Source organism: Bos javanicus, chromosome 29 (assembly GCF_032452875.1).
Source record: "Bos javanicus breed banteng chromosome 29, ARS-OSU_banteng_1.0, whole genome shotgun sequence".
Lineage (NCBI taxonomy): Eukaryota > Metazoa > Chordata > Mammalia > Artiodactyla > Bovidae > Bos > Bos javanicus.
In genome coordinates this window covers 44,264,502-44,281,831 of record NC_083896.1, presented here as the reverse complement: position 1 = coordinate 44,281,831, position 17,330 = coordinate 44,264,502, and the positions used below count along the sequence as shown (strand labels likewise).

At 51.8% G+C, this 17,330-nt stretch overlaps 1 protein-coding gene and 2 long non-coding RNA genes across 6 annotated transcripts; 1 reads left to right on the top strand and 2 right to left on the bottom strand.

Moving 5' to 3' along the window:
• Nucleotides 1-37: 37 nt before the first annotated feature.
• On the bottom strand, nucleotides 38-7,639 carry KAT5 (lysine acetyltransferase 5). 4 transcript variants are annotated; one of them, XM_061406989.1, is made up of 14 exons: nucleotides 7,553-7,639; nucleotides 7,387-7,453; nucleotides 6,991-7,059; nucleotides 6,768-6,904; nucleotides 6,326-6,481; nucleotides 6,162-6,236; nucleotides 5,986-6,060; nucleotides 5,391-5,639; nucleotides 5,217-5,306; nucleotides 3,090-3,230; nucleotides 2,913-3,006; nucleotides 885-1,044; nucleotides 679-760; nucleotides 38-586 (listed from the first exon to the last, which is right to left on the bottom strand). In XM_061406989.1, exons 1-14 carry the CDS (start codon nucleotides 7,562-7,564, stop codon nucleotides 452-454), a joined length of 1,542 nt encoding a protein of 513 aa, XP_061262973.1. In that variant the 5' UTR covers nucleotides 7,565-7,639; the 3' UTR covers nucleotides 38-451. The 4 variants fall into 4 exon arrangements, with proteins under 4 accessions (XP_061262973.1, XP_061262975.1, XP_061262972.1 ...); XM_061406991.1 differs by lacking the exon at nucleotides 6,326-6,481; XM_061406988.1 differs by having other exon boundaries at nucleotides 7,387-7,564.
• A 247-nt stretch (nucleotides 7,640-7,886) lies between these two features.
• LOC133241468 (uncharacterized) lies at nucleotides 7,887-14,108 on the top strand. Its single transcript, XR_009734600.1, has 4 exons — nucleotides 7,887-8,033; nucleotides 10,137-10,222; nucleotides 10,582-10,915; nucleotides 13,725-14,108. It is a non-coding gene; the product is annotated as an uncharacterized LOC133241468 (long non-coding RNA).
• Nucleotides 13,836-16,966, bottom strand: LOC133241469 (uncharacterized). Its single transcript, XR_009734601.1, has 3 exons — nucleotides 15,607-16,966; nucleotides 14,268-14,435; nucleotides 13,836-13,924 (listed from the first exon to the last, which is right to left on the bottom strand). It is a non-coding gene; the product is annotated as an uncharacterized LOC133241469 (long non-coding RNA).
• Between the last annotated feature and the right edge of the window lie 364 nt (nucleotides 16,967-17,330).

Below are 17,330 nucleotides of genomic sequence, written 5' to 3'. Positions count from 1 at the left end.
ACACTGCCCCTTCTCCCACAAGAACCTTCCGTAGCTCTGACCTCTAGAAACAATTTATTGCCAGGGGGCAATGGGGCAGAAGAGGCCAGAATTTTGCAGCCAGTTCCCACCACACCCCAGCTCCTACTTTACAAAAGAAATTTGTACAGCCGCCAGTCCTCTGTACAAGGTACCCCCACCCCCATCTCACTGTACACAGCTGCCTGGCTCCCTCTGGTCCCTGGTTCACAGCAGGCCTGGGCCTGCAGCCATTTGACCGTGGAGCTGCCGTGAGCCCTGAGCTCGCCTTGGTGCTGGGCACCAGCCGGCCTTGACCAGGCCCGTCCTCTCCTTCTGGAGTGGTCCTCAGCCCTGTCTCCCTTGGTGTGCCTCTTGGAGACCCCGCTGGGGGCGGGATGGCTGCCAGCTTCAGTTCTGCTGCCTTTGCCGGCATTCCCAGGGCAGTGTCCGGTCACCACTTTCCCCTCTTGCTCCAGTCCTTGGGAGTGAAGTGCAGACACTTGGAGTCGATCCGAAGAAGCCGTTTGAGCATAGCCCGTTCGTGCCCATCCACGATGTCTTCCGACAGGGTGAGGATATACTGGCCCTGGACAGGAGATGGGGCCAGGCAGGTCAGCCCACGCAGGCCTGCACTCGGCATCCCTGCACACACCTGTCTCCCCCTGCCTGCCTCCCTACCTTGTAGTAGTTGATGAGGTTGAGGTATTGCAGAGTGGATATGACATCCTCCTTCTTGATGCTGGTAATTTCACTGATCTCACTGTGGGAGGGCAAAGATCAGATCCCCCGGGGGCCTCCATCTCTTCCCCAGGCCCCAAGGAGTGAGAAAGCCCGAGAACAGAAGGTCATGCCATGCACCCCCGGGTAGGCAGGGCCAGGCTCACTTGATGGTGATCTGTGGCCTCTCCCCGCTCTCTGACTTCAGCCCCATCAAGATCTCCAGGATGGTCTGGGACCAGTAGCTTCGGTAGGACAGGAGGCCAAGGTCCGAGAGGGGCTTCTCAGGGGTCCCCGTTTTCCCTTCCACTTTGGAGAGTTCATAGCCTAAAGCAATGGAGCAGGAGGAAGTGGATAAACGATCACAGTATTATGTCACTAGTGTCTTAAGAACGCAGGCTACCGGGCAGACTGCATGGTCCTGTCTCGGGCCTGCCACGTGGTGGTTCTGTGGTCGGGGTATGTGGCTTGTCTGTTCGGTGCCTTAGTTTCATCGTAAAGGACTAGCACGCCTACTCTTCAGCTGTGCGCTGAAGCTACAGTCACCAGGAGCCAGCAAGGGCTTACAGGTGGGCAGGGAAGTGCAGAGAATGGCTTATGGAATGAAAGTGCCTCCAGTTTTCCTCGGTCCTACCAGACTCTGTCTGGGTATATGAGGAGAAGAGTGGGCCAGGCCCCACCTCTAGTCCAGGCCTGAGGATGCTCAGATTCTCAGTCACAACAGTCCCCCAGCTGTGAGCAGAGAAGAATCAGCGGCTCTAAGACCAGGCTGGGTGGCTGGGAGGAAGTAAGCAGAGTGATGCCAAAGCACTTCCCAGTCAGAGGAGGCCATTCCTCAGCTGTAACTGCCTTTGCCAGGGCTCTCGCCCTCCCAATTCTACTGCTCTGCCCTCCTCTACCTGGGTCACCACTGGGCACTGGCAGGCAGTTCCTGGTGAGACCCTCAGGCCCTGCAAAACCCTGAGTGGTTTCACATCTGTTGGACAGAGTCTTCATTTTTCCCATCAGGGCCCTGAGATGTCTCCACTATTTCTAGAAGCCCTTCACCCTCAGTCATCACAAGCCTTGTGTTGGAGCGTAGCCTTTCTGCTTTCCCCTTGATACGTCTTTATTAGCCAGTCTGACCCTCTTGCCCAGCCTCCTGTGACTTCCACCTAACAGCCTGGTGGGGAGGACAGAGAGGCCTCTGCTTTGGAGGCAGGAAGCAGGGAAGAGAGAAGGGGCACACTGGAGTTCTCACTGAGCTTTGCTGGGCCGGCGTGCAGAGTCCTGACCGATCAGCTGGAGGCCATGCTTGCCTCCTTAGCGACAGGGACTCCTGGCCCCTCCCAGTGAACACCCCCGCCCTCAGAAGCTGCCTGGACTGGTGCTTCTGGTATCCTGTCTGCTCCTGCCAGGCACAACGAGCACGTCTCCTTGGTGGCCCCACACACATCCCGTCTCCACTGGGTCTGAGCTCCAAGGCTTAAGCTGAGTTTCCTAAGCATCCTCCCGCCCTGCCAGGCAGAGGGCTTCCTGAAGACATGACGCAATCTTGGCATCTTTCTACCAATAAAATTTCTCAAGGTGACCCGTGATCAAGTCAGGCCTCCACGCCTTCATCAGGGAGCCAAGGCTCCCTCCTCATCTCCCAGGTCAGAGCTTGGTTATCCCAAGGGTGCAGTGAACGGTGAGGTGAACAGAATGAGGGGAGGAGGCTGGGCAGTGAAGGGGACCTTGGGGGCCAGTGTGGAGTTCACATGTGACAAGGGGCAGAGGCCAGATCCCCTGTGAATCATGTTGATGTGACATCCACTGTCCGCAAGGCTCAGGTGACAGGTGGGGAAATGAGCCACAGGTCCTTGCCTAGCAACGTGTACAACTGCACAGGACCAGACAGCTGAGCAAGAGTGGCTCACTCAGCTTCTGCCCATGGCCCTGGGCAGGGGCTGATGAGTCAGGCTGAGTGGTGCTCAGCACCATGGCCAAGGAACTATGAGGGACTGAGAGCCTAGTGCAGACGAGCAGGGGAGTCACCCCAGAACGGAGAGAACCTTGGGAGGGGCCCACCTTTATTTCTGGCCAGTTTCCCCGGTGACTGGACTGCAAAGGCCAGAGCTGGGAACATGGCAGCCCCGTGTGTCCGTATGTGCAGCCCCGGGGCCTGGGCCTGCCTGCTCCCGCCCCGACCCCGGGCCAGCAGTGTGAGTACTCACTGAACTCGATCAGCAGCTTGCCATAGCCCCGGCGCTGGTAGGGGGGCAGGGTCAGGATGCAGGCCACGTTGTAGTCTTCCGTGGACTCCTTTTCCTGGAAAAGCCAGGCCGGAGTGAGCGTGAGGGGAGGGACCCAGCTCAGGGCGGGACTGAGGGACCGCCTGCAGGAGCGCTCACCTTGGAGAAGTAGCCCACTATATGGAAGCCCTTGCAGTCGTACTCTGTCATGACGTAGAAGAGGAAAGGGTCTGTGTCATAGTACAACGTCTTGTGATCGAGGAAACACTTAGCCAGAAGACACAGGTTTTGGGAATAACTCTGCAAAAGACAAGGTCTGTCACCACCCCGGGTAGCTCTCCTGGAGTGTGGCCGTCAGGCTGGTGTCAGCCTGGAGCTTCTTTGTCCCCCAGGCTGAAAGGGGTAAGCCTTCCTCCCTGAGGCCTGAACCCATCCATGGGCCAGGCTGTCCCTAGGCATGAGCCCTTCTCAGCGTGCAGGAGCCCCTGCCCCAGCTGTGACGGTGTTCAGACACCGACCTCCGGTGAGCTGGGCAGGTGTGCCCCTACTCCCCGCACCTCTACCTCACTAGCCTGGAGGCCTCCACTGCCCTCTGCCAGTTACCAGTCAGCAAACTGATGTGTGACCAGGAAGACTGACCAAGGCTTATGAGAAAAGCTCTGCCTGTGTGACAGTCTCAGGAGTCCGGCTGTCAAAAAGCCACAGTACTCTCTTCCCCAGTCACACGTCCTGAAAACACATCGGCTTGTCTACAACATGGGTGAAGAAGTCTGGGGTCTCTCAAGGGCTGGCCCAGTAAAATTCATCTTGCTACTGTACTCCATGCTCACAACTCTCCTGCATATCACCAGAGGCTTTTTAAGCAGCTGCTAGGCTCGGAGAAGGCAATGGCATCCCACTCCAGTACTCCTGCCTGGAGAATCCCACGGACGGAGGAGCCTGGTGGGCTGCAGTCCAAGGGGTTGCTAAGAGTTGGACACGACTGAGCGACTTCACTTTCACTTTCATGCACTGGAGAAGGAAATGGCAACCCACTCCAGTGTTCTTGCCTGGAGAATCCCACGGACAGGAGCCTGGTGGGCTGCCGTCTATGGGGTCGCACAGAGTCGGACACGACTGAAGTGACTTAGCAGCAGCAGCAGCAGGCGTGGCCACTTGGGATACCCAAGCCCGCACCTAACACAGTTAACGGTGGTTAAAATAGCATCTTTCTCTTAAGCTCCCCCAGCACTCAAGCCAGAGCTCTCTCCTGCCAGTCAGTGATTGTCCTTCCCTCCCCACCCTCCAGGACCCAGGGATGGAGGCCTTTCACTCTTGGAAGGTCCTTGCAGGTTACTCCCTTCTTCCTCCCCACAGCCAGAATAAGGCAGATGTGAAGCCCCAGACCTGTAGCGTTCCCCCTTCCCAGCTGACCTCAGTCCCACCACCTGAACTCTGTCCTTGTAACAAAGCCTGCCTTCATCCTGTCTGCACTCCAGCTGGAAGGACAGCTCTTCGATGCTCGCTGTCTGCACAGGCACACCTCACTTTACTGGCTTTCAGAGATTGCTTTTTTAACAAAGGTTTGTGGCAAACCCTGCCTTGAGTTATCAGTGCCATTTTCCCAACAGCATTTGCTCATGTTGCATCTCTGTCACCTTTTCATAATTCTCGCAATAATATTCCAAACCTTTTCATTATTATTGTATTTGTTACAGTAATCAGTGATTCTTGAGGTTACCACTATAATTTTCTTTAGATACTGTTATTGCACCCTTAGTAGACTATGGCACAACATAAATATAACTTACATAGTCTGGGAAACCAGAAAAACTTGCGTGACTGCTTTATTTCAACGTTCACCTTATCACAGTGGTCTGGAACTGAACCTGCAGGGTCTCTGGGCTTTGCCAGGACACCCACTCCTGCCCTTCAGAACCCACTGCTGGGGATTCCTGTGCCCACTCTACCCCTGTGTCAAGGTTCAGAGGTTACCTCCTCTCTGAAGCCTTGCTGATCACCCCAGGATCCTGACAGCCCACTTTTCTCATGAAACATATCACAGTGGGATCCAAACTGCTACTGGCCTGTCTGTCTTCCCCTGTGAGCTCTCAGAGAACAGAGATTTTGTCAAATTCCTGGTCACTCTATCTACCAGCACCCGCCCTACGGCAGGAATGCAGTAAATGCGGTGAAGAGATCTGTCAGCTGTAACGGTCAGTGTCTTCCTGAGCTGGAAGCAGCTACTCACTCGACTCCCCCAGACTCCCGGCACCAAAGCCTTCCCACTGCCCCTCGGCCACTGACCTTGTTCTTACGTCCGTCGATCTCAAAGAAGGAGATGGTGCCCTTGCGGTAGATCTCGTTGCCGGGAGGATGTCGCAGGTCACACTTGGTCTGAGGAAGACAGGAGAATCAGGCACAGGGGCTGAGGTGGGGGGTGGGGGCTGCTAGGAGGGTGACCCCTGGGATTCCCCATACCAAATGACGCTGCAGACACTTGAGGCTTCGGCCATACTTGAGGCAGAACTCGCAGAGGTAGAGGACAGGCAGCGCGGTGAGCTCCTGAGGGTACGGGGAGAAGTACCAGGGCTTGAGGCGGTGCCGGCCCAGCTCAATGCACTCGATGTTCTTCATCCGGGTGACGATGTCGTCGTGGCTCCGGTCAGATACCAGGCTCCCAGTCATGCGAGGAGCGGATGGGATTCCATCTGAGCTGTCCTGGGAGTCCTGCCCAGGGCCCGTGAAAGATACCAGGTTACAGAAGACAACTCAAGCAGCACACTCTACAGCTCACAGCCCTTCCGCAGGCTTCCGTGTCCACCTAACAGTGGCCCCCTTAGGAGGGGCACTGTAATCCCCATTTGCCAACTGAGGAAACCAAGACTTGGATGGTTTTCACCTGGAAGGTGAAAAAGAGCGCCTAGCGCGGGACCTCAATCGGTGCCGCCTCACTCCTAATTCCAGCACCCTTTCTGCCCAGTACCCCTTGTTCATTTTTAAAGCAGTCACTAAACCCCGTGCCCTCCTTATGTCCCCTTCATTTCACCCAGCTTCCCTCCTCCCCCAGACCTACCTCATCAGTGCCCAAGCAATTCGATTTCCGCTTCCGCCCCGGCTGAGCTGCCACTGCCCTCCGGGCTGATCCATTCTGCAAATGATACGGGAGGGACAGAAGGGGTGGCTGTGAGGTGAGCCCAAAAGGGGCTACCAGAGGGTAGGAGGGCAGAAGAGATGGCTTGGGGGACTCACCTGGGGGAAAACTGAGGCCGGGGCAGTCTCGCTGGGCACTGGAGTTGCTGGTGAAACCACCTCCACCTTCCGTTTCTGCAGAGAGAAACCAGGACAGGTGGGTCAGAAGGTAGAGAAGGCGGGACCTGAGAGGAAAGCAAGGTCCCTGGAATTGCTGAGGGTACCGTTGAGCGGTGGTTGGGCTGCAGGCAGGAGCTGGAGGAGAGCGGCTGGTCAGGCTCGCCACCGGGAATGGCCTCCCGCTCCTTGGGCAGGTTGAAGCGGAGTGTGATCTGAACCGGGATTGGCAAGGTCTTCCCGCTGGCCTGGGCGGAGGCCGGCTGTAGAGATAGGTCCAGGGTCTTCCTCTGGGGCTGGGTTGGTGGTGGGATGGGGAAGGGGAGTAGGGCCCCCTCGGCATGGAGTGATCAAACCCCACCCTCTGCCCTCTCAAGGACACAGGTACAGTCAGTGGACTCTGGAACTACATCTGCAGTTTGGCCCCCATCCTTTACAAGCTGAAGCCAGGGTGGGAGGGCACAGCCTCTTGCCCATCTGGGAGCCACTGAGGCCAAGAGATTTTAAAAGTAGGCAGGAGAGAAGAGGTGAAGCAGGGGACCTACTCACCACCTCTCTCTCTGGAGAGCCGGGTCGGGACCCAGGAAGCCCGTTCTTGGTGGGGGTCTTGGCCTCTTTCTTGGGGAACTGGATCTTCTTCAGGTCCAGCCGCTCGTGGGTCACCCATTCATCCAGGCGTTTGTTGACTGCAGCAGTGGGTATGGCTCAGGAAGGAGTGCCAGAGGCTGCCCCCCAACCCTCCAGCCCCACCTCATCCCGGTCCAGAACTCACAATCAATGTAATGGACGTAGAAAAGCTTCCGGCCACTGATGTCCTTCACGCTCAGAATCTCAGCGAGTGCTGTGGGAACAGCAAAGGCAAGGGCCTTAGACGGGCCAGGCCATGAAGCTCCACCCTCCTACGACCCGCACTCCACCACCAGGCCCGAACCCTAAAGCCCCAGCACTTGGAACCGCTCTCACAAGCCCCGGTTAGTCACCAAGTGCCATCCCCTCTTCAAGCCCTGCCCTGTCCAGTTCTAAAGGCTAAAAGCCACGCCCCTCCTGAGTATCTGCGCCCCGCCCGCTCCAGAATTCTAGAGGCCCCACCCCCTCCCCGGGGTTCGGTTGACTCTCCCCCCGCCCCTCGCCCTCAGGTTCCTTAGCCCCGCCCCCCGACGTCACTCACGCCACTCATCTTCGTTGTCCTGGTTCCGCCGCAGCACGGGCAGGCGGCAGCCCTCGATTATCTCCCCCTGGGGAGACAGCGCGGCGCCAGGGTCGGCTACTGGGGGGCCTCGGGCTCTACCCACCTCCCCTGGCTCCCTCCGCCCCGCCCCGGGCACCGGACTCACCACCTCCGCCATCTTCCCTCCCTCCACTGCCACTTCCGGCCCCTCTGGGAGCCGTCACTTCCGGGATTGAGCACGTTGTGGGCCCGGTCTTCCCCGAAGCGGCTTTACGAGTAGGTTCTTAAGAGACACCGCTGCCCAGCTTGCTGACGGAGCTGGCCAGTTTGGCTGGCGGGGGCATAGGTTGTTTTAAGACTCAGGTCAGGTCCTGGGTGGAATCCCCATAACGTGTGCAACGATTGGAGGAAAACTGAGTCCGTCACGTGACGCTCACCGGGTGCGACACCGGTCACGTGGGACTGGTGTTTGTGCCTAGCGGGCGGCTGCTTGGGCGTCTCCTAGTGGCGTCAAGGCTGCGTCGCGGGGAGTGAACTGCGCGTGCTCGGCTGGGGGGTTTAGGGGCGGATTTCGAGAAGTGGGCGCCAGGATCCTCTCAAGTTGTGGACTTTCTTAGGGTTGGGGGCTCACGGAAGAAGGTTTATAGGTTTGTTGTTTTGTGTATTAGGTTGCTAATTATACGAGTTGGTATTGTTCGGACGTCTAAGTCGTGTCGACTCTTTGTGACCCCCGTGAACTGCCAGGCTTCTCTGTCTTTCCCTATCTCCCGGAGTTTGCGTAAACTCATGTCCATTGAGTCAGTGATGCTATCCAACCTTTTCATCCTCTGCCCTCCCCTTTTCTTGCCCTCAGACTTTCCCAGCATCAGTGTCGTGTCTTCTCATCAGGTGGCCAAAGTATTGGAGTTGTCATCTTCAGCGTTAGTCCTTCCCATGAATAATCAGAGTTGATTTATTTTAGGATTGATTAATATATTATTCATTCATACATTCAACAACTTTAATAATCTGCTACCGTGTCCCATGCATTTATCTAGGAGCCTGGGATACATCAGTGAATAAAATAACTTGCAGCTCCTGGAGCTTGAATTCTTGGAGGCTGAGAGGGAAAAGAGGGGTGTGGATCACAAACAGTAAATGTATTTTTAAAATAAATTATCTAGTCTATTAAAGAGTGATAAGTGTTTTGGGAAACAAGCAACAACAAGGAAACACACACGGTGCAGGGAATGAATAGCTAGGCAAACTATGGCCTGCAGATGAAATCCAATCCTATTCTAGTTTTCCTGCACTCAGTGGGCAAAGAATGGTCTTTATACTCTTTTTAAAGCTTGCTGCTAAGTCACTTCAGTCGTGTCCGACTCTGTGTGACCCCATAGACGGCAGCCCACCAGGCTCCCCCGTCCCTGGGATTCTCCAGGCAAGAACACTGGACTTTAAAGCTTGGGGAGACATAAATAGAATATTTCATGATACATGGAAATCATGAAATTCAAATTTCAGGGTCGATAAATAATGTTTTATTGGAACATAGCCACCATCTCATTCATTGACATTTTGTCTATGACTCCTTCCACGTTAAAGCTGAATGCCCACAAAGACTAAAACATTTACTGTCTGGCCATTTACAAAAAATGTTTGCCAACCCATGCTTTATCTTCTATTGTGCTATCAAACAGGGCGTCTCTGGTGGCTCAGTGGTAAAGAATCTGGCTGCAATGCAGAAGACACAGGCTCAATCCCTGGATGGGGAAGATCCCTTGCAGGAGGAAATGGCATCCCACTCCAGCATTCTTGCCTGGAGAAATCCATGGACAGTGGGATCTCGAAGAGTTCAGGCAGGACTGAGCAACTAACACATATCAAATACGAAAATAGGTTCATAATGTGTATATTGTTCTGTGACCAGCTTGTTCATTTAGTAGCATAAATCGAACACTTCTCACATTCTAGAGCACTATTTTAATGGCTACATAGTGTTTTGTTGCTTATATGTACCTTATCTGCCACAACCAATTTCTTCTTGTTGAATATTCAAGTTCCAGATTTCCCATCTTACAAACAGTGCCACAAAGAGCATCTTGATACATACAGCTTTTCACATATTCATCCCAACATGTTAGCAGGTTCATTCTCTGCCCCCTTATCAAAGTCACCAGTGACCCCCATAGTCTTCATCCAATGGCCACTTCTCAAACCTTTTGTCCGTGGCATTTGGCATGGTTGGTTACTTCCTACCTTGAAACTCTCCTGTCTTGGTTTCTAGGATACCAGGCTTTCCTGATTTCTTTCCAGCTTTCCCATTGCTCCTTATCTCCTTTATGGGTTGCTCCTCTTGTCCATAACCTCTAAACCTTCCCAGGCCCCAGGTTCGGTCCTGAACTCCACCTGTATATCCACAATTACTCCCTTCATGATGCCCTAGAAGCTCATGGCTTTAAATACCATTCACATGCTGAGGTTTCTCAAATTTATACCTCAGTATTTAGTTGCTTGGCTTACTCCCTTACCTCATTCAAGTCTTTGCTCAAATGTCACCTTTCCCTTTAAGTCACCCCTGACTTCCCCAGTTGTCTGCTCATCCCCCACCACCTCCCCTCCCCTCCTCTGCTTCAGAGTATTCAGTTGTCAGATCATGTCTTCTCCTTATTTGCTTGTTACTGTCTTTCCCTCACTAGAATGTAAGATCCATGAATTGCAGTATTTATGTGGTTTGCCCAGTGCTATTTTCCCAGCCTCCTGTCTCATAGTAGGTATTCAGCTAAACTGTCAAATGGATGAAGAATGGGGAGCCAGAGATGTGAACTGACATTTGCTGCCAAGAGCGATCAGTCTTGTAAGTTGGGCTCTCCCTGGGACTCGGGAAAGACAGCTTGAGGTGGGGGCCCAGGCAGGGGTCTCAGAGCATCTGATAAGTGACCTGCAGTTGAAAGTGGGGTAGCGTTGGCTGGGAAAAGGGGTTGGGACTGTTTCAGGCAGTGAGGACAGCAACAGCAGAGAGAAAAGAAACACTTGGTGATGGGACTTCCCTAGTGGTCCGGTGGTTAAGACTCTGTACTTCCACTGCAGGGGCCACTGGTCAGGGAACTAAGATCCCACGAGCCACGTGGCCTGGTCAAAATAAAAGAGTTGGTGAACAGGTCATCGGGCATGCACCATTATTCACTGAGCACCCACTGTGTGCCTCCCCTGTAGGAACAACTTGAACAAGTAAAGATGAGTCCCCTGCTCTAGTGGGTCAGACATGAGCAGCTGACAACCCAAAGCATAAAGAGCCCCTTCAGACAGCGGTAAGTACTGTGACAATGTGGAAATAGTGTGAGGAGCTGGTCAACTGGGGCCTCTCTAGAAGCTGTCACGCAAGATTCCTGCCACAGAGAGTCACACAGTGTCCCTCGCCAGCCGCTTCCAGAGGGAATGTCTCCATCCATGTGGATCAAACACATGTGGGCTTCAGGATGGTCTCATCTGGAGACTTGATGAAGTCACCAGCAATGTGGGTTCTGTGTTCCCAGTCTGGCCTCCACAGGTTAGTCTCCTCCTACATTCAAGGTGGCCCCTTCTTATAGTCACAGCACAGCTGCCCCGGTTCGCTCTAGAACTGGCCAGTTCATGGCCAGTTAGGAGCTGGGCCACATAGCAGGAGGTAAGCGGCAGGCAAGCCAGCGAAGCTTCCTCTGCAGCTTCCCGTCCCTCACATTTCTGCCTGAACCATCCCCAACCCACCCACCCCACTCCCGGTCCATGGAAAAATTATCTTCCATGATACTAGTCCCTGGTGCCACGAAGATTGGGGACCACTGCTCCAGAGCCTACATGTGTCCAGGGCCTTGTCTGTGGAGAAAAGCTGTGGAAGGAAAGCCCTAGGATTGAACCATTTGGGGGCATGTGCCTCTGCCGCAGCCAATGTCTGTGACCAGGATAATTCTACTGGTGTACACAAACCACGGCCCACGGGCAGGGGTGGGGGTGGGGTGCAGTTCAGTGTATCCCAGGAGAGAGAACCTGGGGTGGGGTTGGGGGATGGGGGGAGTGATGATCCAGGAATCAGAAAGCTGGCCAATCCTGGCCTTTTATGGCACTTTTGTAAGGAAGTCAGGTTTTGCTTTAAGAGGAGTGGGAGTCAATGGGGTATTTAGAGCAAGAAAATTAAGTATTGGATAGATAAAGAAGATGTGGTACATATGTACAATGGAGTATTTGTTTTAGTGAAGTTGCTCTTGAGAGTCCCTTGGACTGCAAGGAGATCCAACCAGTCCATTCTAAAGGAGATCAGCCCTGGGATTTCTTTGGAAGGAATGATGTAAAGCTGAAACTCCAATACTTTGGCCACCTGATGCGAAGAGTTGACTCATTGGAAAAGACTCTGATGCTGGGAGGGATTGGGGGCAGGAGGAGAAGGGGACGACAGAGGATGAGATGGCCGGATGGCATCACTGACTTGATGGACATGAGTTTGAGTGAACTCCAGGAGATGGTGATGGACAGGGAGGCCTGGCGTGCTGCCATTCATGGGGTCCCAAAGAGTCAGACATGACTGAGCGACTGAACTGAACTGAACTGAACTAGTGAAGTTGCTCAGTTGTGTCCAACTCCTTGCAACCCCATGGACTGTAGCCTATTAGGCTCCTCTGTCCATGGGATTTTCCAGGCAAGAGTACTGGAGTGGGTTGTCATTTTCTTTTCCAAGGGATCTTCCCAACCCAGGGATTGAACCCAGGTCTCCCGCTTTGCAGGCAGACACTTTATCGTCTGAGCCACAGTACTCTAGAGGTTAGGACAATGGAATATTACTCAGCCATTAAAAATAATGAAATAATGCCATTTGCAGCAACATGGATGGGCCTAGAGATTATCATACTGATGAAGTCAGAGAAAGAGAATTATGGTATATATCTTGTATGTGGGGCTTTCCAGGTGGTGCTAGTGGTAAAGAACCCACCTGCCGCCTGCCAAACAATGCAAGAGATATAAGAGACATAGGTTCGATCTGTAGGTGGGGAGGATCCCCTGGAAGAGGGCATGGCAACCCACTCCAGTATTCTTGCCTGGAAAATCTCATGGACAGAGGAGCCTGGCAGGCTGCAGTTCATAGGGTCACAAAGAGTCGGACACAACTGAAGCAACTTCGTACACAGCACACACACTTGTGTGCAGAATCTAAAAAGAAATTATACAGATGAGCTTATTTACCAAACAGAAACAGACTCACAGACTTGGAGAACGGACTAATGGTTACCATGGGGGAAGAGTCAGGGGAGAGGATAGTTAGGGAGTTCAGGAGTGATACATACACATTTTTTAAGATGGATAACCAACAAGGGGAGAAGGCGATGGCACCCCACTCCAGTACTCTTGCCTGGAAAATCCCATGGACAGAGGAGCCTGGTAGGCTGCAGTCCACGGGGTCGCTAAGAGTTGGACACGACTAAGCGACTTCACTTTCACTTTTCACTTTCATGCATTGGAGAAGGAAATGGCAGCCCACTCCAGTGTTCTTGCCTGGAGAATCCCAGGGACGGGGGAGCCTCTTGGGTTGTCGTCTATGGGGTCGCACAGAGTCGGACACAACTGAAGTGACTTAGCAGCTTAGCAGCAACCGACAAGGACCTATCGTATAGCACAGGGAACTCTGCTCAATGTTATGTAACAATCCAAATGGGGAAAGAATTTGAAAAAGAGGAGATGCATGTATATGTGTAACTGAGTCACTTTGCTGTCCACCTGAAATTAACACAACATTGTTAGTCAACTGTACTCCAACATAAAAAGTTAAAAACAAAGAAAGAACATAGTGTATCTGATTAAAGGTTCAAAGATGGCTGAGGAAATGACACTTCTGGGAACAGGATGTGTGTAGTGCCTGAATGTAGCTAGAAGGTTCTTGCTGCTACAGGGGCAAGGACTGACGGTGGCTGCAGACTAAGGTTTGGCCAACAGTGTGGTGAGGAAGCAGGCCTGGCGGGCACAAGAGGGCAGGGGCTGGCAGCCCTCCCGGGCCCCAGGTCTCTGGGCGCCTCGGATCCTGAAGAATGAGAACCCTCATTCCATAGTCTCTTTGGAAGAGAGGAACACAGACATCTGTTTTGCAAATGCATGTGCTATGGTTGTGCTTATAAGATCCAGACCCATCGAAATGCTGGCTGAATTCAAAGTGGGAGTAAAGAAACACTTCCTCTAAACTGCACTAATGATGTGTGAGAGATTGTTTTTTAATTAATTTATTTATTTATTGAAGGATAATTGCTTTACAGAATTTTGTTGTTTTCTGTCTTGTGATCTTGAGAGCTGAAGGTGTTTCTTCTGGGTAAGAGCTCTCTGGCTCACGTGTTTTCCAGCACAGAGTTGTCATAGCAGGTGGGCTGTGATCCGGCTCATGGCCTTTGTGGAACGTTCCCTGTCAGTGTCATGGAAGCAATGACTGGTTCACGGGAAAGAATCCAAGGCAGGAAGCGGCCGGGAAGCTGAGCCCCACCGAGCTCAGAGGCTCTCTCATTGAGGAAAATGGGCTTGAGCTCTCCTTGAGATCTCGGGAAATCTAAAGGAAAACAAGTACATGAGACAAAACTCAAGTGTTCAGAACGATACCTTTCTGACCCAGAGAAGGCTTAAAAAAAAAAAATCCATGAACACAATTCATTTTCATTAGCTCTGGTTTTCAGAGAGGGCTTTTTTAAAAGTGCATTTGCTGGGACACCCATTAAAAATTTTTTTCTTTAAAAGCTTGCCATGAGCTGTACTTTTGGGAGTAGGAAAGGTGAATGCTGGTGGGGATGGGGCAAGGAACGAGGGCAGCAGGGGCCCATCATGGAAGCTGGTTTGTGGCCATGGGAGAGGAGGTGCTATAGCATAAACCTTCTTCTACCAGCTAGGGGACTTACCGAAGTGCATGAGGAATGACTGCCAGTGTTGTTCTAGATTGACAAGGTGTTAATTTCTCAGTAGGTTGGAACTTTAAAAATAAGAAGTTGGGACCTCCCCGTGGTCCAGTAGTTAGGGCTCTGCGGGCCTGGATTCAGTCCTTGGTCAGGGAGCTAAGACATCACAAGCTGCGCAGACAAAAAATAAATAAACGAAAAAAAAATTAAGTGTTAAAGCAAACAAACATTAACAAAAACGTAGGGATAAAGGCTGCTTGCCAGGGGTTCCTAGGCTGCCGACTGGGCCTGGGACTCCTCAGCGTGGATGGCAGCAAGGGTAGGAAAATACCAGCTGGGCTGGGCGGTTGGCTGGTCATCCCAGACTTCAGGGGCACCTTCTGCAGAGGTTGGGGGGAGAAAGTCAGGCTGTGTAGGGGCCAAGGAAACGGAAGCAGCACATTTGAGATTGCATGAAAAGAAAACATTTGAAAGGAAAAAAAAATTTTTAATATGAGTTGTTGTTTTTTAGGGAGAGTGATTAGAGGGGAACCAGAGGGGGCTGCACAGATGAGAAAGGGCCTTTCTTTAAGACACGCATCAGGACTTCCCTGGTGGCACAGTGCATGGGAATCCACCTGCCAGTGCAGAGTGATTTGACACAGGTTCGATCCCTGCTCTGGGAAGATCCCACTAAACCCTGTGTGTCACAACTACTGAGCCCGCGTGCTGCACTTACTGAAGCTTGTGCGCCTAAAGCCCGTGTTAAAGTCACTCAGTCACGTCCGACTCTTTGCGACCCCATGGACTATACAGTCCATGGAACTCTCTATACAGTCCATGGAATTCTCCAGGCCAGAATGCTGGAGTGGGTAGCTGTTCCCTTCTCCAGGAGATCTTCCCAACTCAGGAATCGAACCAGGGTCTCCTGCATTACAGGCAGATTCTTTACCAGCTTTACCAACTGAGCTACCAGGGAAGCCCACGCTCCCCAACAAAAGAAGCCACTGCAGTGAGAGACCCGCGCACGGCAATGAAAAGCAGTCACACTCACCCCAGTGGAGAAAGTGGCACGCGCAGCAACAAAGACCCTGCACAACCCAAAATAAATAAATTATGTAAAAAAGAGACGAGATGTGCATGCATTATAAATCGGAGAAGGCGATGGCAACCCACTTCAGTACTCTTGCCTGGAAAATCCCACGGACGGAGGAGCCTGGTAGGCTGCAGTCCATGGGGTCTCGAAGAGTCGGACACGACTGAGCGACTTCACTTTCACGTTTCACTTTCATGCATTGGAGAAGGAAATGGCAACCATAACAGGAAACAAAAGAATAAGCTTCAGATAAACTGGAGTTCTTACCTCCCTGGAGGTGGAGCAGCTCCAAGACTGGTCAACTCTGTGACTCAAAGATGGCGCCTTCGCACACCTGCTCAGTGTCTTGGCTTTGTTTCCAAGAGGATTCCCCTCGGGGCAGCCCAATGCTTGCTGCAGTCACTGGGCCACACGCTCTGCTTTCACACCTCCTGTCTCCAGGGGGAATGCATTCTTCGCATTTCTCAGGAAATTTGTGTTTGCTAAATCCTGAGAAGGGCTGACATCATGGGTGTAAGACCAGTGCAGCCAGGGCCCAGAGCTTAGAAGGGTCCTGCACTTAGTTTAATGCTCTGTCATTGACATCTTGAAAATTCTTAATTTTTGAACACGGGGCCCTGCATTTTCATTTTGTATCAGGCCCCACAAATTTCATGGCTGGACTTGATTCTGAAAAAAAAAAATCAGGAAAAAAAAGGTATTATAACTCTGCCTCAACAGTTAAGGCTTAACGATTCTGCTTCAGAAGAACTCACCAATGTCAGTTAAAAACAAAAAGCAGAAGTAGGACTATGAAAGCGAGAAGTCATGATGAAGTCAGTCTTGCTTCTTGTATTAATGGCTGTTACCATATGTGAGTCATGGTTCATGGTCCTAGCTAATAACAGTGAGTCATTTTTTGTTAAATTACAGTAAAATACACGTCGCCTAAAATTTACCATTTAACCATTTTTGAGTGTGCAGTAGTGACATTGTCATTCACTTTGTTGTGCAACTATCTCAACTTTCCGTCTCCAAGTCTCTTCACCATCCCCAACATAAACTCTGTACCCACTAAACACTAACTCCCCAGTGCCCCCTTCCCAGACCCTGATTGCCGCTTTTCTGCTTTCTCTCTCTAAGAATCTCACTGCTCTACGCGCCTCATACAAGTCGGATCATAGAATATCTGTCCTTTTGCATATGGCTTGGGCTTCCCAGGTGGCGCTCAGTTCAGTTCAGTTCAGTCGCTCGCTCATGTCCGACTCTTTGTGACCCCATGGACTGCAGCACGCCAGGCCTCCCTGTCCACCAACTCCCAAAGTTTACTCAAACTCATGTCCATTGAGTGGGTGATGCCATCCAACCATCTCATCCTCTGTCCTCCCCTTCTCCTCCCGCCTTCAATCTTTCCCAGCATCAGGGTCTTTTCAAATGAGTCAGTTCTTCACATCAGGTGGCCAAAGTGTTGGAGTTTCAGCTTCAGCATCAGTCCTTGCAATGAATATTCAGGACTGATTTCCTTTAGGATGGACTGATTGGATCTCCTTGTAGTCGGACTGCTAGGAAGTGGCGCTAGTGGTGAAGAATCCTCTTGCCAGTGCAGGGGACACAAGAGACATGGGTTAAATCCCTGGGTTGGGAAGATCCTCTGAGGAAATGGCAGCCCACTCCAGTATTCTTGCCTGGAAAATTCCATGGACGGAGGAGCCTGGCTGGCCATAGTCCATGGAGTCGCAAAGAGTTGAAAACAACTGAGCGTGCGCACACACACACACACACACACACACATGCATACACAATTTCACTTAGAATAATGTTTTTAAAATTTGTCCATGTTGTAGCATGTATCAGAATTTCATTCCTTTTTAAGGTTGACCAGTTTTCCATATGAATGAATCATTCTGGCAACTAAAATATAAATGAATAAATTTATAGGCTTGCATTCTTTATACAAATTTTGTGAATAGTGTTCAAGAAATAACACCTTTTGGAAGTAAAATAAGTTCTTA